The following is a 27206-nucleotide window of genomic DNA, read 5'->3' on the forward strand; positions in this document are numbered from 1 at the left end:
GACATACTGGAGTAGTCTCTGATAGGCGAAATAGCTCTATGAACCAGTATTGCCTTGTCCACTCAGGGGCAATGAGAATGATGCGGCAAGGCTCTCTTTTCATCTTCTGCAGAACGTTGGTTATTAGTGGGGACAGAGGGAACGCGTAAGCAAACATCCCTTCCCAGGAGAAATGGAAGGCGTTCCCCTAGAACCTCCCTATGGAAATCTGCAGACATAGAATTCACATTTTTCGTTGAGTAATGTAGCGAACCGATCTAGGCTTGGAGATCCCCAACATTGAAAAATATTTCCCAGCTGAACAGCATCCAGTTTCCACTCGTGACACTGCTTGGTATCTCTGCAACCGAATCGTCCCGTTCGTTCAGCACCCCTGGAACGTGTTGGATTTGTAAGGAAATATTGTGGTGAATCAGCCAATTACAAAAAGACTTGAGAGCCTGAGATCTCGTCCCCCCCTTGTTCCTGCAGGTAGAAAATAATGGTTGTGTTGCCCATGCGGACAAGGATTGATGAACCCTTTTACCCTTGGTAGGAAGGAACATAGCCCTAGAAAAACTGGCTGATGTGGCGTAGAGACTCCTGGTCCGAACACCTCCCCTGAACCAGAAGTTCCTGGAGGTGAGCTCCCCATCCCTCCATGGAGGCGTCCGTTGTCATTACCATCACCTTTGGTGGAAGGAAGGATAGGCCTTGTGAGAGATTGCCTCTTAATGTCCACCAAGACAGTGCCCTGATCAACTGAGGAGGGATTGATAGAGTGCCCCTGAAGGAGCCTCTAGCTTGTATCCATTGGGCATCAAGCTGCTCCTGAAGGGGCCTCACCTGCAATTGACAGTGAGGACTTAACGGTATGCAAGATTACATCATCCCCAACATTGATTTGTTAATCCTCACAGAAACTAACTTTTTTTAATAAAGTTTTTATCTTGGAACGTCAATGGTCTGCGCGTTCGAGGGAGAAGAGAACGTATCTTACAATATCTACGAGATTCCCCAGCGCAGATCATTGTCATCCAAGAATCACATCTTCTAAAAAGCGAGGCCAGCGAGATACTGAAAAAACAGAAGTGGATTGACAAATTCATCAGTACTGACCACAACGCTAATATAAGAGGAATTCTCTTAATTTGTAAAAAAGCTGCAAAGGTGCAGATTCTTAACTTCAACGAGGACAATAGTGGAAGATGGCTGTTAGTCAAGTTGTCTATTGATGGATGGGTGTGTAACCTTGTCGGTTACTATGGTCCCAACATAGACGACCCATCCTTCTTAGAAATAGTCAGGAACAATTTAATTACCACCTCGGAACCTATAATATGGACAGGGGATTTCAATGTCATATTGAACCCTAAACTAGATAAATCCACCTATCACGGGAGATATAAAAGTCATCCTCCATCCAAAGCCAGGCAGTCTCTCAAAGAGATTATGGAGCAAATAGGTCTGGCAGATTTATGGAGAGAAAAGGCGGGCTCTAAACAAGGGGTATCTTTTAGGAACCTAAAATATAAACATACCTCAAGAATCGACTTTGCCTTGTTCAGTTATAGCCTTCAAAACTCTATATCCAGTATTAAGTATCTGCCCTCCCACTTATCTGACCACTCGGCACTCTCTTTTACATTAAAACTCCCAGGTCATGTCAAACATCCCTCTTGGTCTTTTGATCGCACCATTCTACTAGAATCGGAGGAAGTGAAATACTTAAGGATAGAAACGAGCTCATTCCTTGAAACAAACCTAGGTTCAGCCTCTCTTGTTACAGTCTGGGAAGCTTTAAAAGCCTACCTGAGAGGGTGTATCACAAATAGAGCCTCGTATCTGAGGAAAGTCTATCTGTCGAAAATTCAAACTCTCGAAATGGAATTAGAGAAAATCGAGCAGAGACTGGTGGCATCATCCGGGACAATACAAGATCAAAATAATCTCTCTGATCTGAGAAATCGGCTGGACAATATATTACAAGAGAGAGTAACTAAGAGGTGGGAGGCTAGCAAAATTTCAAATTCGGGGAAACAGCGGGCAAGATTTTGGCATGGAGGGTTAAAGCAGATCAGGCCAAAAGTCATATCAGAGGGATAAAGGCTGAAGGCGAAAATGATCTTAGAACATCAAACCAAGAAATTAGTATCGCCTTTAAGGAATTCTTTGAGGAAATATACAGGGAAGATACCCCTGATAACCAACAGTTAAGAGAAATATGGTTAAACCAGATTACTTTACCTTCCCTGTCACCCATACAACGTGATGGGATTGAGATGGATATCTCTGAAATAGAAGTAAGGAGGGTCATTCTGTCACTTAAACATGGTAAAGCTGCAGGCCCCGATGGACTTCCTGGGGAATTATACCGTGTTTTGGTTGACGAAATCGCCCCTACTTTAACAGTCCTCTTCAACGATATCTTGAGGGAGGGCTTTGAGCCTCCTCGATCATGGAGTGAGACTACCATAGTATTGATTCCCAAATCCGGCAAAGACCCAACCCTATGTGGATCATATCGCCCAATATCTCTATTGAACAGTGATTATAAGATCTTCACGTCCATATTAGCATCTAGAGTGGGCTCAGTAGTGGGGGAAATAATTCACCAGGACCAGAAGGGATTTATTAAAGGCCGCCAGCTTTCTGATCTAACGTACGACCTCGTAGGGGCAATTGACATTGCCTCAGCCTTCTCCCTCCCATTGGCAACACTCACTCTAGACGCAGCTAAAGCCTTCGATAGGGTAAATTGGGCCTACCTCAATGACGTGTTGAAGAAATTCAACTTCGGGGAGAGATTTTGTCGTACTATCAAACTTATGTACAACTTACCATCAGCCCGGCTCTTAATAAATGGCACACTGTCTGAGGCATTGGGGATTTCGAGAGGCACTAGGCAGGGTTGCCCGCTTTCCCCCCTCCTCTTCAATCTGTACATCGAACCGTTTGCAGAAGTCTTAAGACGAGATGTACTCATTCCACCTTTTAGGTTTGGAGAGTGGGAAAAGCGGGTAGCTCTTTATGCAGACGATATCATAATCTTTACTTCAGACCCAGAGATAACATTCCCAGAGGTAATAAGGAGAGCCAAAGAGTTTGGTTGTATCTCAGGCTATGAGATTAACCCAAGTAAAACCGATATCATGGCTTGGAACATTCCTGACTTACAGTTAACCGTAACCAACTCGATGAGATATCTGGGTATTCGGATAGTCCACGACATCGACAAAATCGCTCAAGTTAATCTCGCGAGAGTCTCTAATGAAAGCAAGAAACTTTTAAAATCCTGGTCTAGTCTTCCACTGACTGTCCTCGGCAGAATAAGTCTGATGAAGATGTCCATTCTCCCTAAATTCACTTTTATTTTTAGCACTATCCCTCTCGCTTTTGATAATGTGGCCTTAGCGAAATGCCAAAGAGAGCTTAATTCTTTTGTGTGGTGTTACAAATCGGCAAGAGTGGCATGGAAGAAACTGAGAAGGAGGAGGGAAAAGGGGGGATTGTCTCTGCCTGATTTGCAGTATTATGCGTGGGGTTTCCAATTGTCTCACTCAAGAATGCTCTTAAAAGTCCCAACTAATACATCTATAGGTCTCATGTTTAATGCGATGCTGACCGGAGCCGGTTTACCAACTAATGGCTATATGTTCAAATACGGCGATCAGAAATATTTCAAAAAAGTTAAATTAAAAATTCTTATGTCCCAAGCGAAGACCTGGTTTCATATAAGGAGGAAACTAGGATTGCAATATTACTCTAATTTTGCACCCATTTGGGAATCTCCGGGTTTGCCGCTTTGTCTGGAAGACAGGCTGGCAACTCCGCTGAGAGAAGGAGGAATAGCAACATGGGGAGATCTGTTGGTAGGCGAATCATTGAGGCCTTGGGAGGAGTTAAGGGACCAACTGGGCTCAGAGTTTTCGAGGTTTAAATTTTTACAAATAAACAGTTGGTTTAAAACAATGAACAGGTCAGGGGTAACATTTGGGAAGTGCAGCTCCACTGAAGAGAAATTGGTAGGAAGACCAGGAGGGGGTAAAGAAGTCTCGCAGTGGTACTGGAGTCTGTTAGAAGAGATAGATGGAGAATTTATCCTCCCGGAACAGCTATGGGGCATAGAATGTGGGGCCCAGAGTATTGAAATCTGGCAGAAATCCTGCACCCTGCTATATAAATGTGTTAAACCGGCATGGCTTAGGCGCAACCATTTTTTTACGATACATCGAGCCTATTTTACCCCCTTAAAACTGTCTAAATTCGTTCCAGGGAAAAAATGCAATAAATGCAATTACATCGCAGCTTCAGACATTCACATGTTTATAGACTGCCCCAACCTATTGCAGTTCTGGAATGAGGTTAAAGCGACCCTGGATTCGATTCTTAACATCTCGATTTCTCTAACACTCCCCCTGGTTATTTTCGGATGGGACAACAGTATAAAGGGCCATGCAAGGACATTTCTGTTTTACGCAATACTACTTGCAAGAAGAGAGATATGCAAGGTTTGGATAGAAAAAACACCACCAACACATGCAAACTGGTTAACATCTTTGTATACAACCTCTAAGACTGACATGTTGAGATCAGGTGGCTCACGTAACCGGGCGTTTTGGAACTATTTGGTTCAGTGGAAGCAATAGCCGGGTTTTTTTTTTTTTTTTTTTTTTCCCCGGTCCAATGATTATGCCTTAGTAACTCCAAGAACTAGGCCCCCTTCGGTTGGCTCCAAGGCTAGTTCAACTGGTGTAACACCAAGGTTGGAGTCACACCCCGTCCTCTCTTCAGGCCATCCCTGCCGAGGGCAACCAACCGCATTATCAGGGGCAGCAGGAGGCCTGCACTCTGAGTAATAAATGCTTGGCAATTGGAGGCTGAATAAGAGGAGGATCAGGCAAATGAGGATAAAAAAAAAAAAAAAAAAAAAACATTGAAAAATATTTCCCAGCTGAACAGCATCCAGTTTCCACTCGTGACACTGCTTGGTATCTCTGCAACCGAATCGTCCCGTTCGTTCAGCACCCCTGGAACGTGTTGGATTTGTAAGGAAATATTGTGGTGAATCAGCCAATTACAAAAAGACTTGAGAGCCTGAGATCTCGTCCCCCCCTTGTTCCTGCAGGTAGAAAATAATGGTTGTGTTGCCCATGCGGACAAGGATTGATGAACCCTTTTACCCTTGGTAGGAAGGAACATAGCCCTAGAAAAACTGGCTGATGTGGCGTAGAGACTCCTGGTCCGAACACCTCCCCTGAACCAGAAGTTCCTGGAGGTGAGCTCCCCATCCCTCCATGGAGGCGTCCGTTGTCATTACCATCACCTTTGGTGGAAGGAAGGATAGGCCTTGTGAGAGATTGCCTCTTAATGTCCACCAAGACATTGCCCTGATCAACTGAGGAGGGATTGATAGAGTGCCCCTGAAGGAGCCTCTAGCTTGTATCCATTGGGCATCAAGCTGCTCCTGAAGGGGCCTCACCTGCAATTGACAGTGAGGACTTAACGGTATGCAAGATTACATCATCCCCAACATTGATTTGTTAATCCTCACAGAAACTAACTTTTTTTAATAAAGGGACTGAACCATCCTTAGAAGGCAAGAAATTATTTTCTCTGTGGGGAAAAGCGGTTGGGGTCTAACCTCGCTCCCAGAAACACCAGAGATTTGAAAGGAAGGAGTGAAGACTTCTCTTCGTTGAGATTGAGACCCAGAGAGCGAAAAAGTTGAAGACAGGCGTTCGTGAGCTTTCTTGGACCTTGAAATGCTGGAGCCTTGATCAGCCAATCGTCCAGGTAGGGAAACACCAGGTGACTGGAGCGCTGGAGATAGGCTGCTACTGGTGCCAAACATTTGGTGAAAACCCTGGGCGCAGACTTTAGCCTGAAAGGTAGCACCTTGAACTGGCAGAGGCACCCTGCCACTTGGAACCTGAGGAAACGACAGTGCTTTGGATGAATCAGAATATGAAAATGCTCATTCAGAAGATACTGAGAGGTCATGTAATCTCCTGAATCCAAGAGAAGGAGAATCTCCTGGAGCGACAGCATCCGAAATGGCTGACTTTTGATGAACTTGTTCAATAACCCGAGGTCCATAACCTGCCTCCATTTTCTTGACCTTTTCTTTTATTAGAAAAAGGTGGGAGTAGAAGCAGGTTGCGCAGCACAATCTCGATTGCCTGCTTGTCAAGTAGGAGTTTTATCTCCCTTTTGAGAAGCGTCAGATGACATTGAGCAGTCTTTCTTGGGGGAAAATCCGGAGGTTGTTGAAGAAATTCCAGGCTGTGACCGTGGTTGAAAAAGTCTGTCGGACGAAATGGAGTCCCATTGAAGAAAGAATATGGAGTGATTTTGAGCTGAATGTAGTAGGAATGGGGTGGCGGTGCCCGATAAGTCTCATTGCCTTCTGCCTGCGTCATGGGATTTGCCTGAAGATGCTGGACATCTTTGAGCTGGAGAACTGGTGTAAGTCTGTGCAGGTGTCTCCTGAAAGGACTGGGTGGAGTATTGAGGTTGGAAACCTTGCTGGTAATAAGGTTGAAAACGCTGCTGAAGTTGGGGCAGAGATGTACATTGACCCCTTCCTTGAAAAGAAGAGACACTTTTCTGTTGCAGATTGGCTAAAGATTTTGCCATGGGGGAGGGGCCAAAATGGCGGGCGGATAGGACGCTTTTCCAAATCGCTCCGAGCTGCCTCTTCTAAAAGCATTTTAATCAGCGCCCGCTGATCCACGTTCAGTGCCTGCCAGGAGTTTCAAATGGCACCTAAGAAGGGCGGCACAAGCGGACCTAGACGAAATTGCCCGGGGCCCAGTGGCTGGCCGACCAGAGACTCTGGGTGAGCGGCGGGGCAAAGAGACACAGTCGCGGCCTCAAGGCAAAGGAGCGGCCATGCGACAGACACAAAGCAGCAGGCAGGTGACCTCGGGACCGGGTCGGCTCTCCTAGTACTGTGGTGTAGTCCCGGTGGTCCCTGAGTGAAAGGCAGCACCAGGAGCCCGGTGCCTGTACCTGGTCCCCGTGGAGACCAAGCGGGCCGTCGAGGACAGAAAAGCAGACCCACAACATCGGGGCGTGAACTGTGGCTGACGGCTGCCCCTCAAGGCAAGCGGCAAGCAATTTAAGGCCTACAGCAGACTCACGGGGCCGCTGACTGCGTGGGTTGGGACAGACTTTCCCACGCGAGGCGCGGCTCCCCCCTTCGGCACTCACTGAATCTGTGCCAGGGGCCTAGGGCCGCCGCTGGTGATCCCTGAGCGAAGACTAGCAGCTGGGATCTGGTGCCTGGGCCCAGATTCCAGGGAGGCAGAGCGGGCCGTTAGGAATCTGAAGAGTGGGCCCATAGCTTTGGGCTGGGGCCTGTGGCTGACGGGCGTCCCGGAAGCAGACGGCGAGGATCACACAGTAAACTCACAGGGGGACGCTGACGGCGTAGTGCAGGACGGACTTTCCCAGTGTGGTACCACCCCCTTTTGGCCATCATCGATGCAGGGACGTGAGGCATGAAAAAAGAGCAGCGACATTCGCCGGGGCGGTGCCCCAAGAAATCGAGCGCGAGCACAAACAGGTGGGCACGGAGCTGCAACTACTTCACAAATTGACCGCGCGAAACACAGCCACCATAGCATCCACAACAATCCTGAGATGACCAGTGTGCACGGAGGCCCTGGCAGCACGAACCGCGTAGGTAGACGAGGGACGTGAGACTTGTGGGGACGGGGCAGGCCCAGCTGATCTTATATACCTCTCACACAGGCCCAGCAAATCCAACTGGCCAAATTTACCACAAAGGTGGGGGCAGGGACCTGCCACGACCTGAGAATCGAAAGGATTCCAGAGAAGCAGAGTGCTTTTGTGCCACTCTGGAGCCCACCTATACACCGGAACGGATCTCTGGAGCTACAGGCGAGAAGAATTAATGCTGATCGGAGCAAAACCGGTCTCAAAAGCGTCTCTCAGCAACAGAGATAGGGATTAGAGGGATGGTGGGGCTAGAAATACAGTGAGTGACCCTAGCACATCTGAATCCAGCAAAGGATGTACAGAGCTGCCGCCTCCTGGCAACATATTAACCTGAAGCTCAGCAGGCGTTTACCCCACCCCTTTCCCCCTCTTCCCCCCCTGCCGAGGAGTAGACTCCGAGAAGAGACAGCAACCATGTGAGGACCTCTGAACTTACCCGACCGGCTGAACGACTTGGGAGCCTTGACTGGCGCACCTGGTGACACCCGTGACTTCAGACCTGGATGCTATGGCCGGAAATAAGGCAAAGAAGGAGAGGTCCCTCAAGGAAATGTTCGGTAAAGCCGGCAGCTCAGGGACAGAAGACAAACCGCTGGTCAAGGGAGCGGAGGCCCGACTGAACTCAGACCATGGTGAGGGCCCAATCACTAAAGCATACTTGAAATCTCTAATCTCCTGCTTGCGCAAAGACTTGCAGGCAATGAAGGCGGAACTCACCTCAGTCCTCCGAGAGGTGCGATGCGACGTTGGCGAGGTGGGTGAGAGAGTAGCAGAACTTGAAGATAAGGAATCTAGCCGGGTGGAGGAAGTAGCGGGGCTCCAAAAAGAGTTCCTGAGGCTGAGGGATCAACAGTTGGACTTCCAGGTGCACAACGAGGATCTGGAGAACTTGCGCGAATATGTAACGGACCTGCTAAGACATGTCCCGGGCCTCCCAGAGACCTCATCTCTATAACTGGATCGAGTGCAGAGTGGCCCTGAAAAAGAACCCCCAGCTGATATCTTAGTGTGTGTCCACGACTTCCAGATCAAAGAAGAAATTCTCAGAAAAGCCAGAGACTCCCACCCAATCCACTTCACCTCTCTAGGATCACCCTCTAGAAACGCAGAGACTTCTGTCCCATCAAGGAACACCTACAGAAAGCCAAGATACCCTATGCATGGGGTCATCCGTTCCGCATCATCTTCAGATTGGAAGGAGTGCTACACCAGATCAGATCCCGAAAGAGGTCTGCGCTCTCCTACACATCACTATGCAGGAGGACCCCGGGGAGCCACCCGCCTCTGCTGGGCGTCTGTGACCTGCGTTGCAGAAGGTGACAAATAGCCGTCGCGGGTCTAAACCAGACCCAGACACAATCACCAAAAAAAACCAAGCAGCCCTGCAGGCCCTTTCATCAGAGTCCACCTTCTCAACGGCATCTTGAGAAGATAATGATCCGGTTGTGGGGCCTGGAGTGGATCCGGCGAGGCCTTAAAAGAGAGGTGGCAGGAGAGCGGATTAACAGTCTACTTTTGAGATGAGCCGCCCTCCACACGTTCAACGGACTAACCACGGGTCCCCTGGAGGGGACTTTTCCGGAACAGTCCCCTCTTGGCCGAACACGCCTCATCCCGACTCGTCGGACCAGACTGTCCCCTGTTGTTGAATATCCTTTTGTTTGCAGTATCCTTTACGTTATTTTCAGGGGGTTTTCTATCATCTTTCTTTTCTTCTACTCAGCACCAACCAAGCTTAGGTATGATTAGGAGGGGTACAAGGCCATCGTACAATGGAGCACTCCACTACAGCTCAGCAACTGAGACAGGGGCATAGCAGCCAAGCAAGGTGGCACACTTAAATTGTTAGGCTGCATAAACAACCGCCTGGTGAGTTTCAATGTATGGGGCCTCAATAGCCCAGTGAAGCGCAAAGCAATCTTATCCTATCACAAGTAATCCGGAGGGGACGTCTGGTTATTGCAAGAAACTCACCTGCTTGCTAGGGACGTCCACCGCATGCGTTTTCCCAGGTTCCGTAGACAGTTCTGGTCCTCCGACTTAACTAAAAAGAACGGTGTAGCCATTTTACCTGCACAGAGATTTAAAGGAAAGGTCTCCCAAAGTCATAGCTGAGCACAAGGGCAGGGCTATTGGACTTACACTGCAATGGGGCCATGCACAGTTCACAGTAGCCTCCTTGTACGCTCCAAACTAGCATCAAGAACACTTTCTGCTTACTTACCTTCCGCAACTGCTGGCCACCGAGAGGTGCTTAATGGGAAGGGGGGGGCCTGAATCTAATAATGAACACAGACTTAGACCGCTCTGGCCAACGCTCCACACAAACGGGGACACTCACACATCGAACATCAGTGACTCACAAACAATTTCTTCAATGACATATTGAGGCAGTTGCACCCCTCGGCTAGGGACTATACACACTTTTCCACAGCTCACAAAACCTACGCCCATATTGATCACTTTTTAATCACAGATACACTGGTGGGTGATATAGTTGAAGCAATGATTGAGCCCCGTTCACTTTCTGATCACGCAATGATCACACCATCTCTGAACTTGGACACCTTCCGGCTCCGCCCCTCACGATGGCGTCTGATGATGCAATGCTACATTGAGACCATTTTACACAGGCAATCCGCAAGACACTCACAGATTACCACGCCGATAACGACCGCTAGGAGGTTTGTCCAGCCTTCCTGTGGGAAACGTTAAAACTAGTTATCCGGGGAGAATTTATAGCCGTCTCAGCAGGCGAAAACAGGCTTTCTAAAGAGCACAGAAGGGAGACCGAGACAAAGGTAGCAGAGCTAGAATCCATACACAAACGTACGGGATCCCCGTATATGGAGGGAGCTAGAAAAGAAACAACTCATCCTTAGCAGGTTAGACTTGGATAGAGCAGAATACGCCCTACTGTGGCACAAATTCTTCCTCGGTGGCAAACACTCAGGCCGCATTCTAGCTCATAAATTACACCAGCAGGAGGTATCTGGATCGATAGCGGCGGTTAGAGCCTCAAACGGGACAGTAGTGAGCGCGGACTCAGACACTAAGAAGGCATTCTGCGAGTTCTATGCTAGATTCTATGCGGAGGGAGATTCTCCCTACGGAGACTTAAATGCTTATCTCCAAGGTGCGTGGCTAACCACACTGATATAGCAGCTCATATTGACCGCCCAATCCAGGTAGACTAGGTAATCACGGCGATTGCCCGCCTCAAAACGGCTAAGTCTCCAGGCCCAGAAGGCTTTACTCCCTTGTTTTATGAGAAATTCTGCCAGGTCTTGACTCCTATAGACTCAGCTTTTTAACTCATTACTTGACACTGTAGTACTTCTGGATTCCTTCATGGAAGCCTCCATATCTGTGATCTTAAAACCATCGAAAAACACCTTGGACTGCGCGTTCTTCAACCCAATCGATTTACTGAATGTCGCTGCAAAGATTTCTACAGGTATATTGGCAGTACGCATCAACCCACACATGGCAGGGCTCACTGATCCAGATCACTCAGGCTTTATACCAACTCGACAATGTGGGGATAATACAAAGCGCTTTTTGCACCTCACAAACCTTATTGATCGCTCTCAAGTGGTGGCCCTCCTGCTGTCAATAGACGCAGAAAAGGCTTTCGATAGGGCACACTGGCCATTCCTGGTGGAGAAACTCCGCCGCTTCGGGGAGAACTTTCTTGGCTGAATAGGTTGTATATATAAAACGTTTTATCAAAAAAGGAGGGAGAAGAAGGATACGGCTAGGTTCAACCTCCTAAATTTACAGTACAACACAAAAATCCATATATGATGGATCGTGGGAACCTCTAGCCAGAGAGAAATTTTAGGTTTAACCAAATTTGGGTCTACCTTATCAGAAAAGAAAAATTATTTTCTTGAGTCCTCACTCACCCAGGGTTGCCCCTAGGTGACATGCTTCATCATTGGGGCCCTCCCAAGCATCTACTGCATGGGGCATGCTGCGACTTGCGAAGGATACGTAGGAGCACTGGTTTGTGAATCTATGTGTAGTGCAGTGTATGATGGAGTGGTGATTTGTGCTAGTTAAAAATACCTAACTAGTAAGCTAAAGTTTTATTCCTGCTCCTAGTTGGTATAATAAAAAGGGGTTGATAGAGGAAAATAATTTATGTGGTCATAATCTTTAATATCCTGTCGACATGTTTCAAGGTGTCCCCTACACCTCTTCTTTAGGCAACATGAGGGCCAGCCCCATATGCACCACTCCTGTGAATAAACCTAAATTAAGGTTGAAAAATGGTAGAAAACACACCTGTGTGTGCTTTGCACTTATACATACGGTTAACGCTGTACCCACAGTATCTGTATTGTTGGAGAGAAATATAGATAGTAGGTTAGTACATACTGCCTGCCCTTTTGGGCAGGTCATATTTTAAGCATGGCTGATAATTGTGGTTAGTACCTATACAATTAAAACAATGGTGCGTGCTCTGGTGCTCCTAAAAACAAACCGCTACAAAACAGTTAATAATGCTCCATCTGTGTTTGTTATTGGTGTTCATGTTCAAAGGAATGTGCTTAAAAACATCTCGTTAAAACACTCATTTCAATGGACACACTGACATACACAACATGTAACATTTAACATTATTCTGTTTTCTTTGGAAGAAAAACATACTTTTCAGATAGCAATATCCTGCCCCATGGTCCGCCTGGGTGGAGGGGCCTGTAGACCCTGTTGGTGTAAAGAAAATGAGCAAAGGTGTAACTTGCTGTTGTTTAAATCAGAAAAAACGGGAGATCTAAATGCATGGAAAATTAGTTAAACCGTGATGCCGGTATTGCCAACTCTCAAGCTGGTACCTGTTCGGGAGAAGCAGTGCTGGGAGAAAAAAGGGCTCTTACTTGTCTCGGCTGCCCTTCGTCTGATTAACCTGAAGGTCCCAGGCTTGACCGCATTTTAGCGTGTCGGAGCCTCGGGGCTGTTTTTAAGATGGAGTATTCGCCCAGTCATCGTCTTCCCGCGTGTGGTGGAAAGACTAGTGCCCGTCCGTTATCAATTCTATGGCAGGACGGAGGCTCCGATTATGCTTACTCAATTTCTTTACTGGCAAACAGCAGCCAATCAAAAAGCAGTAAAGAAAACTACAATACCCAGAAACACAGGGTAACCATAGAGTGTGATAAGGTATAAATAGGGTCAGAGGTGAACACTTCCTCTTTCTTTGCTGCTGCGCAGCCAGTTAAGTGCTTTTACATTACTTGCTTGTTATTTCTACTTTACAGCCTTACCGCTTGACTTATGCGTTATTGCTGGTATCTTGTGACGCTGTGTGCGTAGTTCTGCGCTTGCTTTACCGCTTCTGTTCGGCATTGTGCAGCGCGTCTTTATTTCTAAACCGGCTTCTGTGCCGGTGTCTCTGGAGCGTGTGCGTCACCTCCGACAGGGTTTCTCAACCCGGTCTTCTTTTGTGGAGCGGGAGCGGAGCTGAAAGGGCGCGCGTCTCGCGCGCACCCTTTCTAGGCGGCAGCGGCTGTTCGCGCATGCGCGCAGGTTGTTTACACGTCTCTTGGAGCGTGTACATTTTTTCTCCACACGCCGCCTGTGCCTCAGCCTCTTTAACACGGAAGACTTCTTCTGAGCGCCCTACTTGCTGCCGCTTGAGATCCTTGACGCCCACATTCACTTTACAGTCTGTGGGTTGTAAAATTATAATTAGGCATTTTGCCTAGAGTGGGAAAATTGTTATTTTTACATATTGTGCAAGTCTGCTCCCTCCACATCTAATTTAGTCTTCTTCACAGTGTCCCTGTGTTATCAGACTTTCGCAAGTGGTACCACTCCCCCAATTTACCAGGCTTTGCCTTTTAAAGTGTTAACCTTCACTGGGCATTCTCGACTGACCTGTCGCCATGGCAGATTACAGTGAAGAAGAAGGTTATGGATATTATGAGGAGGAGGAATCCTCAACTTCTTTTGATGACTTTATGGGCCAGGCGCTTTGTCAAGCAATTGCGCCTTTAAAGAAACATCTGGCAGATTATGCTGCGCAACATGGCTGGGTGCCTCCTTCCTCTGGGCGTTCCAAAAAGTCCCCAAAAAATCCACAATCCAGTCATTTTGAAAAACTTGCAAAGACCCTGTCTGCTCCTTCTGCAAAGAAGCGCAAGAAGTCTTCTCGCTCTGATCCTCCATCTGACACGGATGACGACACGTCCTCGTCTTCTTCTTCCGAGCCTTCCAAGCCTCCTCCCTCCAAAAAATCGCGTAAGGAGCATTTTGTTGATGCGCCTTCTTCCCCGCAACTATTAACCTTCAATCCCTCTGATATTATCCACCCGCATTCTTCTTCTTGGATGCCTGCCCCAGAGGTGGCTCAATATATTCAGTCCCACATCCGTCAATCTTACGACAAGGATGTACGAGCGCGTTTGCGCTCTGAGTGCCCACGTCCTGATTTACCAAGCAAGTTGGCCGCTACTCCTGATGTGGATCCTACAATGATCACCTACATGAGGAAATATTCTAAGGACCCTACCAAAGGCCTAGATAGATCATGGCGTCTGTGCCAAGACAAACTTTTGGAACTCTTGGGCCCACTTACGAAAATTCTAAACTTGGCTTATCAAGCCAAGGAATCTGGTTCCATCATTGACCCTGATGATCTGGTCGGTTGGTCTCAGCGGGCAATCTGTATGCTTGGCAACGCTAATTGTGCCTTGTCCAACGAGCGCCGACGCTCTATCCTCATGAAACTAGATCCAAGACTTACGGGTTTGGCCTCTTCGGAGTCGGGCCCTATGGCCCAAGGATTACTTTTTGGTACCCCCTTCCTAAAGGAATTGTCAAACTTTGTTTCCACCTTTAGTGGCCTCGACAAAGCCCAGTCGAATTTGAAAAGGGCTTTCCGGCCGGTTTTCGGCAGGGCCGGACGAAGGGGGCGTTCGTCCGGCCGTGGTTCCGACAATGCTCCCCAGCGAGGGAACAAGTCCCAACGTGGTCAACAGCAATATCCCGCAAACAAGTCTTCCTTCTACCCCTCTAAGAGGAATAGAGGTCAACCAGGCAAAGGTGGATACTCCGGAGGTCATGGCGGACGACAAGATTCTTCCCCATCAGGTGAGCTTGATTTCAGCTTCAAAAGTAATTTTGGGGGGCAGGATTCAATTTTTTCACGACAATTGGCGTTTGATCTCAAACGATGCCTGGATTCTGGAGACGGTGAAAGGGTACAAACTAGAATTTTACTCTCGCCCTCACCAAGATCTTCGGCCTCGCCCCCTTGTTTTTTCCCAACAAGATCAGAACTTCATCTCCGCGGAAATTGCCTCTCTTTTAACAAAGGAAGCCATCACTCTTACTTCTCCTCATCCCCAAGGTTTCGTCAGCACAGTTTTTCTCGTAGAGAAAAAAGGAGGAGGATCTCGTTTAGTCCTCAATTTAAAGGACTTCAACGGGCATGTAGTTTATCGTCATTTCAAGATGGAGGGCATCCATCTTCTGCGAGATCTTCTTCAAGAAGGGGATTGGATGGTTCGTCTCGACCTAAAAGATGCTTATCTGTCAATACCGATTTATGCTCCTCATCGCAGATTCCTTCAGTTCCAATGGTTGGGCATGTGGTACGAGTACAAAGTACTTCCTTTCGGCCTGTCCTCCGCTCCGTGGTGCTTCACAAAGCTCCTTCGTCCAGTGATGGAGTCTTTGCGGTCACGCGGAGTGCGTCTTATTGTCTATCTAGACGACATTCTCCTTTTGGCTCAATGTCCTGTTCTTCTGCAGTCTCACTTACACTGGTCCATAGACCTTCTGCAATCCTTGGGTTTTCTTATCAATCCCCTGAAGTCCGACTTTTCTCCCTCCCAGTCTATGTCTTTCCTGGGTTTTCAGATAGACTCGGTCTCTTGTCAGCTTCTTCTTCCAGGTCAGAAGATAAGGTCCATCAAGAGGGACTTGAGATCGTTTCTTGCTCAACAGACTGTCTCGCTCAGGTCAGTAGCCAGGATTGTAGGTCTCTTATCGTCTTCCATCCAGGCGATCTTTCCAGGTCCTCTGCACTATCAGGCTCTTCAGCGCCTTAAAATCCGTCATTTGCAGAAGGGTCTTCGATATTCGGATCACATCCTCCTCTCGGAGGATGCCAAAACGGAAATGAGGTGGTGGTTGGATCACATGGAATCCTGGAACGGTCGGGCTCTGTTTGGGAGGACTCCCGATGTTGTGATAGAGTCCGATGCCAGCCTTTGGGGCTGGGGAGCCCGTTGCGGATCGGTGTCAACCGGGGGTCGTTGGTCTCCGGAGGAATTGACCCTACACATCAATTGCCTGGAGCTGCTGGCGGGCTCCTTTGCGATTCGGTGCCTTACCCCTCAGAAAACGAATTGTTGCATTCTTCTCCGAATGGACAATGTTTCAGCGGTTCGTTATGTGAACAAACTGGGGGGTACCAGATCCAAGCTTCTCTCGGAGATTGCGAAGGATTTTTGGCACCTTTGTCTGGAGCGCAAGATCACGATTATTGCAGAATATCTGCCGGGTTCTCGCAATCTGATCGCGGACTGGAACTCTCGTCACCTGAGAGATTTCAGCGATTGGAGACTCCATCCTCGTGTGTTCCGCAAGCTGTCCCGCTTTTGGGGGACTTGTCATCTGGACCTCTTTGCCTCCCGGCTCAACACCCAGCTTCCCCGATTCTACAGCTGGCGTCCGGATCCGGAGGCGCTTGCCACGGACGCATTTCTCCAGACGTGGCCTCGCCATCTGTGTTATGCATTCCCGCCATTCCTCATGATTCCCCGGGTGCTGGCCCGAGCACGTCTATTCTTGTCGGAATTGATTCTAATCTCCCCTCTTTGGAGGGCTCAAGCGTGGTTTCCAGTTCTTCTGGAGATGAGCTGCTCGACGCTGCTTCTACTTCCTCACATGTGGAACCTCCTGTTGGATCCGCTTTGCGAGCCTCACCCACTGGTGCTGTCCGGTCAACTCCTTCTGGTAGCATGGAGAATTTCGGGAGACGCTGGCAAATCCAGGGCTTATCGGGCGACGCTACCAGATTTATCAATAAGGCTTGGGCACCCAACACACACAAGCGTTATGCGTCAAGTTGGAAGCGCTGGTGTGATTGGTGCTCACAGCGGTCAGTGGTTCCCGTTTCAGCGGATCTTTCTTTAATTCTTAATTTTCTGGCGTCCTTAGCATCCTCTGGGCTAGCCTACACAACGGTTAATAACTTCCGTTCGGCAATATCTGCGGGCCATGTGCCTCTTGATGGTAAACCAGCGGGAGAACATCCCCTGATCTCTAAGTTGTTAAGGGGCATCCGGATGGTAAAACCTCCTTGTCGCAAATATGTAGCCCTTTGGGATGTCTCAGTTGTTTTGCGTTTCCTGTCAGCCTGGCCTTCTAATTCTCTTTTGACACGCAAACAATTGTCTGCCAAGCTCACTATGCTTTTGTGCTTGGTCTCTTGCAAACGAGTTTCTGATGTGCGGGCCTTAGATCTCGCTGGTCGGTCTTTCTCTCCTGAAGGTGTTACCTTTATTATTTCAAGGAGGACTAAGTGTAATACGCCCTCTGTCTCTTACCCTTCTTTTCCCCACAATCCTCAGTTGTGTGTGGTTCAGTGTATTAAAGATTATGAGGTAAGTACGGCGCCTTTTCGGCATGATTTACAAGGCCAATTGCTTATTGCATTGCAGAAACCCTACAAACCGGTGACTCCGGCTACCTTGGCACGTTGGTTACGTTGGCTCATGCATGAAGCGGGCATTGACATTTCTCTGTTTGGTGCTCATTCTGCTAGAGGAGCCATGGCTTCTAAAGCTTTCTCCATGGGTGCCAGCCTTCAAGACATCATGAAGGCTGCAGATTGGTCATCTGAAACTGTGTTTAAGACTTATTACTTTAAACCTATTCTTGATGTTGCATCTGTTGTGGTGGCGAAGCTTTAAACAAGCATAATCGGAGCCTCCGTCCTGCCATAGAATGGAAAATTTGCTAACATTCGTGCCAAGAATTTTCAATTTTATTAAGGACAGGAGGCGAGGATTATCCCACCCTTATTTCATGATTGTCTTTACATAAATGCATCTTGCTTTTATACTGTATACCTCTGGTTCTTCTTTATGAAATGTTTCCCTCCCTGTAATGATTATTATGTTCAACTTTTGGGGAACAGTTTTTACGGCCTCTGTCTTTTTTCCTCAGGCTCCGACCTTAAATGAGGTGTGCCGGGATTTTCTTCTCCCGATTGGTCTCCTGCTGTTCCTCTGGTTCTTTGAAGTTCCTTCTCCACGTCAGCCGGACGATGACCTCTCCGGGGGACTCCTTTAATGGACTGTTACCGTGATGTTGATTTACTTATTATTGACTATGGACAAAGAAAGAGGAAGTGTTCACCTCTATGACCCTATTTATACCTAATCACACTCTATGGTTACCCTGTGTTTCTGGGTATTGTAGTTTTCTTTACTGCTTTTTGATTGGCTGCTGTTTGCCAGTAAAGAAATTGAGTAAGCATAATCCTCGCCTCCTGTCCTTAATAGAATTGAAAATTCTTGGCACGAATGTTAGCAAATTTTCCAGTATACACGGCACGTAGCAGAAGCCATTACTTCCCCGGGCATGTGTTAGGGAGGATAAAGCACTCTGGCACACTCATACAAATAGACAGTTATTTTTATTTGACGTAGTCTATTTAATAAAGGATATTAAAGTGCATTTTTTAAAAAGGTGTGTTTTCCGACGGTGGGTATCGAACCCACTGTCTGGATATTCAATGGCGGACATCTTGGATTGGGCAGAGGTAAAAAACCTTGATATCGAGTGGGCAAGATTGGAAACTAGAGTATTGTGTGCACCTATATTTCCAGTAGGGTGTTTTAATGTTAATTAGTGTTAGACTCGTTTCAAATTGATGTACTATTTCAACACATCATTCAGCCTACCTACGAGTCCTCCTAAATTAGTTGATGAAAGGTGAAGTTATATGTTTTAGTCCTCCCATAACCTAAAAAACAATATTCACACAGGGGTTATTTCATGCATTTAGATCTCCCGTTTTTTCCGATTTAAACGACAGCGAGTTACACCTATGCTCATTTACTTTACACCATGGGGCATAATATTGCTATCTGAAAAGTAAGTTTTTCTTCCAAAGAAAACGGAATAATGTTAAATGTTACATGTTGTGTGTCAGTGTGTCCAATGAAATGAGTGTTTTTACGAGATGTTTTTAAGCAAATTCCTTTGAACAGGAACACCAATAACAGACACAGATGGAGCATTATTAACTGTTTTGTAGCGGTTTGTTTTAGTAGCACCAGAGCACGCACCATTGTTTTAATTGTATAGGCACTAACCACAATTATCAGCCATGCTTAAAATATGACCTGCCCAAAAGGGCAGGCAGTATGTACTAACCTACTATCTATATTTCTCTCCAACAATACAGATACTGCGGGTACAGCGTTAACCGTATGTATAAGTGCAAAGCACACACATTAGGTGTGTTTTCTACCTTTTTTTCAACCTTAATTTAGGTTTATTCACAGGAGTGGTACACATGGGGCTGGCCCTCGTGTTGTCATGAAGACGAGGTGTAGGGGACACCTTGAAACATGTCGACAGGAAATTAGGGATTATGACCACATAACAGTTATTTTTCCTCTATCTACCCCTTTTTTTATTATACCAACAAGGAGCAAGAATAAAACTTTAGCTTACTAGTTAGGTATTTTTAACTAGCACAAATCACTCCACCATACACTGCACTACACATAGATTCACAAACCAGTGCTCCTACGTATCCTTCCCAAGTCGCAGCACGCCCCAAGCAGTAGATGCTTGGGATGGCCCCAATGATGCAGCATGTCACCTAGTGGCAACTCTGGGTGAGTGAGGGGACTCAAGAAAATAATTTTTCATTTCTGATAAGGTAGACCCAAATTTGGGTAAACCTAAAATTTCTCTCTGGCTAGGTTCCCACGATCCATCATATATGGATTTTTGTGTTGTAGATATAAAACGTCCAGGGCATCGGTCAGGGTCAATGGATACTCCTCCAGACTTTTCCCTATAAGCAGGGGAACTCGACAGGGGGAGCCCACTCTCCCCCCCTATCTTCGCTATATATTAAGCCAATGGCCCAGAGTTCGAGATAATGCATTGATGTCTGGGATTCGCTTGGGTTGGGGATACACATACTATCAGTCTATAGGCCGATGATGTGATACTGTCCCTGATGAACCCTGCAACCTCACTCTCGGCCTTGGTGGGCGAGTTCTCCCGCTTCAGTGAGGTGTCGGGATTCAAGGTAAACCTGCACAAGTCACAAATATTAAACCCATCTACTCCCCCTGCTACTGTGGAGGCCCTGGCCAGACAAACCCATTCTCATGGCCTAGCAATCACATAACATACCTGGGGATTTTATAGCGTGCACGCCGGCTAAAACACTGAAAGCAAAATACAGTCCACTTCTAGAGCAGACTAACAAAACTCTAGCCACACGGGCGGGTCTTTCTTGGGCAGGTCGTATTGCCGCAGTCAAGATGACAATCTTGCAGCGTATACTGCACATCTTTCAAACTATTCCCCTAACCCCACCTCCAGCCACATTGCAGAATCTTCAGCGCGTTATCAATCACTTCATTTGGGGTGGGAAACAATTGAAACTTAGCTTCACACAGATAACAAAATCCAAAACTGCGGGGGACTGGGGTCCCAGTCATCTCAACAATACTTTCAGGCATCACAATTACGCTTCATACTGGAATGGAATCTCCCCCTCTCGGAGAAACACTGGTCATTTATGGACCATACTGTCAGAGGGCTTTACATTTGGCAAGAGATTTGGCTCCCCCGCAACCACAGGGCATGGGGGCTATACTTCTCCCCATAACGGCGACAACTTCCACCGAAGACTCCTTGCTCGGAGATCTTTGTTTCTTAGGATCTCTCTGACCAGAAGACCGATCCTCTTCCTTCCTTTTCTTAGAGGAGGTATAAGGCCTCTTCTCACTCTCGGAGTCAGATTCCCTCATAGATTTTCTCTTCGGAAGCCAAATGAGAAGTCTTACGTCACAATCTTTGAGGGTTTTTGATTAAAAAGTCGGCAGTGCTTACAGTCTTTAGGTTTGTGATCTGGGTAAAGGCAGTATAAGCACTCTTTATGAGGGTCTTCTGAAAAAAGCCTGGATTTTTCACAAGTCTTGCAGGGCCAGAACAGCCCTTTTTTAGAGTGACATTCTGCAGTAAATAGAGAAATAAAGGCTAAACTAACTTTCTAGCAGCGTCTTAGTTGAAGAGAAGGTTGAGGAAAAGGAACTGCTAGTTGAAAGTTAAAAAGTTCAATGTACAAAGACTGTGAGCGGAGCTCAGGGAGACTCCCTAACACACAACATGCGGTAAGAAATCGGAGCTATGGTGGCCCTGCACGGGATGGATACTCAAGGATCTGAGATGCGATGGAGTTTAGATGTTCTTTAATGAGGTTAACTGGTTAATAAATTCGATTGATTCTCAAGGATGATTGTCCTTTTAGCTTTTATTCCACTATTTTGTTACTGTGGAAATCCCAGCATGACGATGGGGAAGATTCAATTATGTGAATCTATAAAAGATACAATACTGGAAAACATCAAATTTTGTGTTTTAGAATACTGAACCATGAGATTTTATAGTTTTAAATTATTATTGTGCTTGTTTACATTTTTTTCTATTTAATGTTTTTAAATCTGATTTGATGCAATATATTTGTTATGTATCTTGATCCATCGCTTTTATGGTCTATAAGCAAAATAAAGTGCACAAATTAATGAAACCGAAAATGACTGCACAATTATTTAATGCTGCTGCTGAACCTATATTTAGTTGTGAGCCATGCTCACCCCGCTGCGTCTACCACCCTGCTCCACCCACACTACCACTGAGAGTCAAGTGCTGAAGAGGTACTTGGCCCAGTTGCTCAGGATCCATAGTATGTTGGGCCACAGAACATCAGGACTAAAATGCTTCGACCCACACAGTTCGGCCCAGGAGAGCCTGCTTGCCCCGTGGCCCTCAAAGGGATTTTGCCACTATTTTACGTATTGACACAGGACACTGTAAAAACAAAAAAGGAAGATTAATAAAACTTTTATGCATTCTGATGGCTGGATCACAGCAACATCAGGGTTCTTGTGATCATGCCTTTTTTTTATTAGAAATTAACTGTAAAAGTCAAATGACATGCTGCCTTTCTATTTCATTTTGCACTTTTTTTAAATCACAAGATGCTTAGCTTAGTTCATCATTTATGTTTGTCTTTATTTATATGCACTCTGAACTGGAAGTGATGTGAACAAAACCCAGCTGGGTTGAAACCGGTCATGTTCTCTGCCGTCAACAATGCTTTTCAGCAGCAATTGTCTATATAAATACTTTCATTCAACACAGTGCCCCCTTCTTTGCTCCGAGAGATAAGACAAGTAGGATTTGGAAGCCCACTGTCAGGCCACAGCCCTGCAAGGATGACTGACCTCCAGTGTGTGTCGAGCCATCTATTTATATAATGAATTAATTTACCTAAAAAGCAGTGGTATTCCCAAAGTAGTGACCCTTGATGTACTTGCATGGGAAGTAGTGATGTACATCCACCAGAATGGAGGAGCCACTGTGCAGCATACTTTCAGAGAAGTGAGGAATTTGCACTTTGGGTAAGAAAAATTCAGTGACATGAAGAAATGGGAAGGATATACCATTGAGCAAAGGAGATGGCAAAGGTACGTGTCAATATTCTTCCTATCTGTTGCTGGTTAATGACTGATAGTAGGCAATTAATAGGTGTTACAGGCCACGACAGCAATCAAGAATGCCTAATTTTAACATGCTATCTTCTCTATCAATATATTGGAACAGCAATGGGCTATGTTCCCTGGTATACAACATCAGCGCCTGTCTCTGCTCACTGAGATAGCTCATTAACTCGATCACCACACTCCTCCAGAGAGGCAGTAGTAATGAGTTCTGAAAAGTGAAGGATGGGCACAGCCTTAGGATGCAGACAAGGGTAGTGATCTCCTCCATGACTCCCTAGTGCAGAATATGAGTTACTGCAGAGATGGACCACGTAGTTCTGTTTCAAATAAGTATTACCAGAAAAGGAAAAGTGAGAAGGAGAGTGCTTGAAGCTTTCAGCATTGTATTGAAAAGTTATGTCCTCAAATGTCTTGAAGCCTGCTTGCAGCAAGCCGTATCCGCCACTTGATGTATGTTCCTTATAATGGGTGACTATCTTCAGCTCAGAATTTTAACTTGCATAGGGCACAAAATGTTCTCAAAAGATAGTTGCTCAAGCCTACAAAACTATTTAAGGATTGCATCAATTTGACTGTTAATTATCTGTAAATTAACCCAAAGGCACATTAAAGGAATTACCTCAATTGCATCGCTTATCAAAGGCACAGCATTATCCTGAATCCGTTTACAGGTCAGTCGGTCTTGTCGGATCAAGTTATTGTGGCTGTTGATTTCTTTGTTTACATTTGAAGACAGTTCTTCCTGAGATTCCAGACTGGTGGCCCTGAGTGCAGCTGACAATACATCCACTTGTGCTGGATCAAAATATGAAGCAACATGCAATAATGTCAATATGAGTGTACAGCAGTGGAATTTACCTATTAGTATGCATTTTAACATAATTCTACAGTTTGAGCACCCCCACCCTGTCCGCTGCCCACCTCCTACATTATTTAATAGTTTCCATTATAAATGTGCTGCACATTGTACATTTAGACTATGAATATATCTCTTTATCCTGCAGTCTTTTTTCACGCATTGAATCACAACGCGGTTGTTACAACGACCGCGTTGTGATTCCGCATACCATTACTCCGCAAGTCGGAACAACGACTTGCGGAGGGGGGCACTGGATGTTGGAATAGTATAACTTACTATTCCAACTCCAGTCTGCGCTGACACTAGGGAAGGTGTTGGATTTTAAATCCAACACCTCCCCCCCCCCACCCCTCCGCAAGTCGTTATTCCGACTTGCAGAGTAATGGTATGCGGAATCACAACGCGGTCATTGTAATGACCACGTTGTGATTCCATGCGTGAGTTTTTTTTCGTCATGAACTTTGTTTTCCAGACTCTATTCCTTTCAACCAAATATAATACATACTAGATCTACATAATCTGACACTTAGTTGGATATTTCCCTGGAGGTGCTCTCAAATTGAAGCAGTCAATAATGATTGACATATTCATACTTTTAAACAATTTTCAAAACTTGTTTCTGTCTCATTCGTTCTTTGAAGAATCAATCGAAAATCAATGCGTTTCTGAAAATTGCACAAATTCAACATCATGATAAAATAATCAGTAATGTTAATGAATAGGTCCTCGGGTTTCCAGTAATTTGCATAAAAAGATGCAAATCCAAGCCATGACTGCAACGCTATTTTAATGGAGGCTGTTCTAAAGTCAGTCACGTCTACAGTAATCTTAATCAATTGAGAACCAAGATCATAGATGCTAAGTATGTGCAACAGCAAAGGCATGCCTCTATCCATTCCCAGTTTTAATGGGGTGTCTTTGTACTCCAGCACAGTCAAACCACGGCACTGGTACTTTTTAAGTTTAAAATATTTTGGCCAATGTAAAGCACTGCCAGATCTAACTAAAGTGCCAACATTAAAACACTAATAAAGAAGACATTTTATTTCTACATTTCATAGGTTTGAATTACTTCACTACAGGGCTACAAAAGTTGGCTTGGAGGACAAATACCCACATTGCACAGACTTAAAGAGGATTTGATTTTTTCTATAGCAAATGTTGGAGGCTTGTTGGCAGTACTGGTCCAAATAAGTGCTCTCTACTAACCAGAGAAGACACTGCCAGATGAGCTATTTTCTCTTACATTCACTTTACGTTGCAGTGAAAGATCTGACATATAACCAGACCACTATAAGAAACACAATATGATACAATGTTTCAAAACATGTACTTTGCACAAATATCATTCCCAAGAGCCAACTATCCCTCCTTGAAGGCAAGTGAGAAACTAGTGAAATACCGTGGCTTAAAGAATAAGTAAGCAAATGTGGGTCCCCATGTTTGTGAAGCAAAACATATCTTCTTCTGAGATGTAATCTTTGCTGGGAGACAGTTCAGACTCTCTCATATACTACTTCTTCCTTCAAGAAAAGAGCCTCATTGAACTTACACCAAGCCAACTTGCGACAGAAAGCATCTTAATTACAGACATCAGCTGACTCAAGAGACCATTGAAGTACAGTGGACACATCGCCTCGAGGTATGTATCACTCTATAATTGGAAAAGCAAACTCCATTGGCCAGATAGAAAAAGAAACATGCTTTTAAGATGCCCCTTTTTACAGAACACCAAATCACAATGTGTCAACAAACCAGCTACCTCGCTTATCACTTGCTGACTTTATGCTAGTCCAGGGGTCTCCAGCCTTTTCTATAACAAGAGCTACTTTTATTCAATGAAAATCACCCAGAGCCACTAATCATATTAGTGTTGTAATAGTAACACCAGACAAGATGACATCATATGCAAGATTTATAGCAGGGTTTTGTCAATCTTAAATGCCGCTACAAGGGTAATAGATAACAATGCCATTTGCAGCCAGCTTACTGTAGCAGTTATATTTATGCCCAATGCCACAAGATTTATCACAGCTTTAAATATATTTTGGAAATTGAGCCATTTTCTCTAAATATTAGCTTATGAATTCTTGAAAAAAACATACTCTCAGTGTTATTATACATGGCTGAATTCAACCAAGCGAAAGGTTCTAACTTAGTGGAGTGGACTGTATATAGGATAGCTACTTTGAGGTGCTGGCGAGCGAGCAGCAGCTCACAAGCCACTTGTCGGAGAAGCCTGTGCTAGACTGGGATCCTGTTCAGGACTCCCTGGCTAGGTGTGAGCTATAGAAATACCACATACATTGATGGTGGGCAGAAAAAAAATGCATGACTAGCTTCTGCAAAGTGACAACAAAGGGTAATTGGTATTTTAATCCCATTATTTCGGACTACCAAGACACTATATCCAGGAAAGAGGATTCACCCACACACCCCCCCCCCCCCACACACACACACATGGATTATGTTACTTACCCAGCAAGCATACTAATGCCATCTAGTGTTGGGTCTGGATGTTTGCAAGTTGTTTTTCTTTGAAGAAGTCTTTCGAGTCACGACGTAAGGGGACTCCTCCTTCCAGTTATAGTGGCCATGGGCATCGACTCCATTGTTAGATTGTTTTCCCGAAAAAGGGTGAGAATGGAGTAAGTGAGTGTAGTAAAGAGATGTCCATGCATATGCAATGTAGTAAAGACAACTGCAATAACTACAGGTGTATGGGGAGGTAAAGTCCACATTTGTAAAGCGCACAATCACCCGTAAGGGTCTCTAGGCGCTGGGGGGCCGTCGGGAAGATTAAGCGAGCTATTGCCCAGAGTCACATGGTGCTGGGCTAACCTGCCGCCGGAGCCGGAGATCGAACCGTGGTCCCCAGATTCCAGCGTCAGTCGCCCTGGCCGCGGCGCCACACCTCGAGGTGGGATGGCGCATGTGAATCTACAGCTCTACATGCCAATAACAGATGCTCACTGGGTAAGTAACAATCCATTCGAGGCATGTGTGCTGCAGATACACATGCTTTGCATAGACTATATAGCAGTGTTCTCCCAAAGCAGTGGTTAACCATTAGATGTTGCAGTGGTCTTAAAAAGTATCTTGAGCACTGCTGGTCCTACATTGGCTTGTTGGCGTGCTAACACATCCACACAATAGTGTTTACTAAATGTGTGTGGTGTAGACCATATTGCTGTTTTAGATATATCAGCAATAGAAATGTTACCTTAAAAAAAGCCATAGATACCCTTGTTTTGCGCGTGGAATGCGCTCTGGGGGGTATAACTTTTTTAGCTTTTGCATAGCAGGTTTGAATGCATTTAACAATCTATCTGGAAATGCCAGATTTAGAGATCGCATTGCCTTTGTGAGGTGGAGCAAATGCAACAAAAAGCTTTTTTTTTTACGAAAATGTTTTGTTCTAGCAATATAATACAATAACGCTCTTCTGACATCAAGTGTGCTACAGGTTGAGGGAAGAACACAGGTAACTCAACCTATTGATAAATGGGAAAAGCAGAAATGACTTTAAGGAGAAATTTAGGATTGGTGCGAAGAACTACCCTATCTTTATGAAGCTGAGAGAAGGGGTCTTCTAAAGTTAGTGCCTGTAGGTCACCAAATCTCTTAATGAAGTGATTGCAATGAGGAAGGCAACCTTCTATGAAAGGAACTGCAAAGGAAATTTGTGAAAGGCTCAAAGGGTGGACTCATGAGTCTTGTAAGTACAATGTCAAGATTCCACAAGTACAATGTCAAGATGCCGGAGGTATTCTGGGTGGAATGACTAAGCCTTCCATAAAGGCTTTAATCACAGGAACTTTGAACCAGGATAAATGCTGTTGGTT

At 45.7% G+C, this 27206-nt stretch overlaps 1 protein-coding gene across 5 annotated transcripts in view; it reads right to left on the reverse strand.

Annotated features, from left to right (window-relative positions):
- PPP4R1 (protein phosphatase 4 regulatory subunit 1) overlaps nucleotides 1-27206 on the reverse strand; it is a 689584-nt gene that overhangs the window by 211180 nt on the left and 451198 nt on the right. For all 5 annotated transcript variants that reach the window (XM_078688139.1, XM_078688143.1, XM_078688140.1 and 2 more), the window contains exon 12: nucleotides 23122-23297. In XM_078688139.1, the coding sequence (XP_078544265.1) occupies nucleotides 23122-23297 (176 nt within the window). The remainder of the gene's footprint in view (nucleotides 1-23121; nucleotides 23298-27206) is intronic.

Source organism: Lissotriton helveticus, chromosome 4_1 (assembly GCF_964261635.1).
Source record: "Lissotriton helveticus chromosome 4_1, aLisHel1.1, whole genome shotgun sequence".
In the NCBI taxonomy this organism is placed as follows: Eukaryota; Metazoa; Chordata; class Amphibia; order Caudata; family Salamandridae; genus Lissotriton; species Lissotriton helveticus.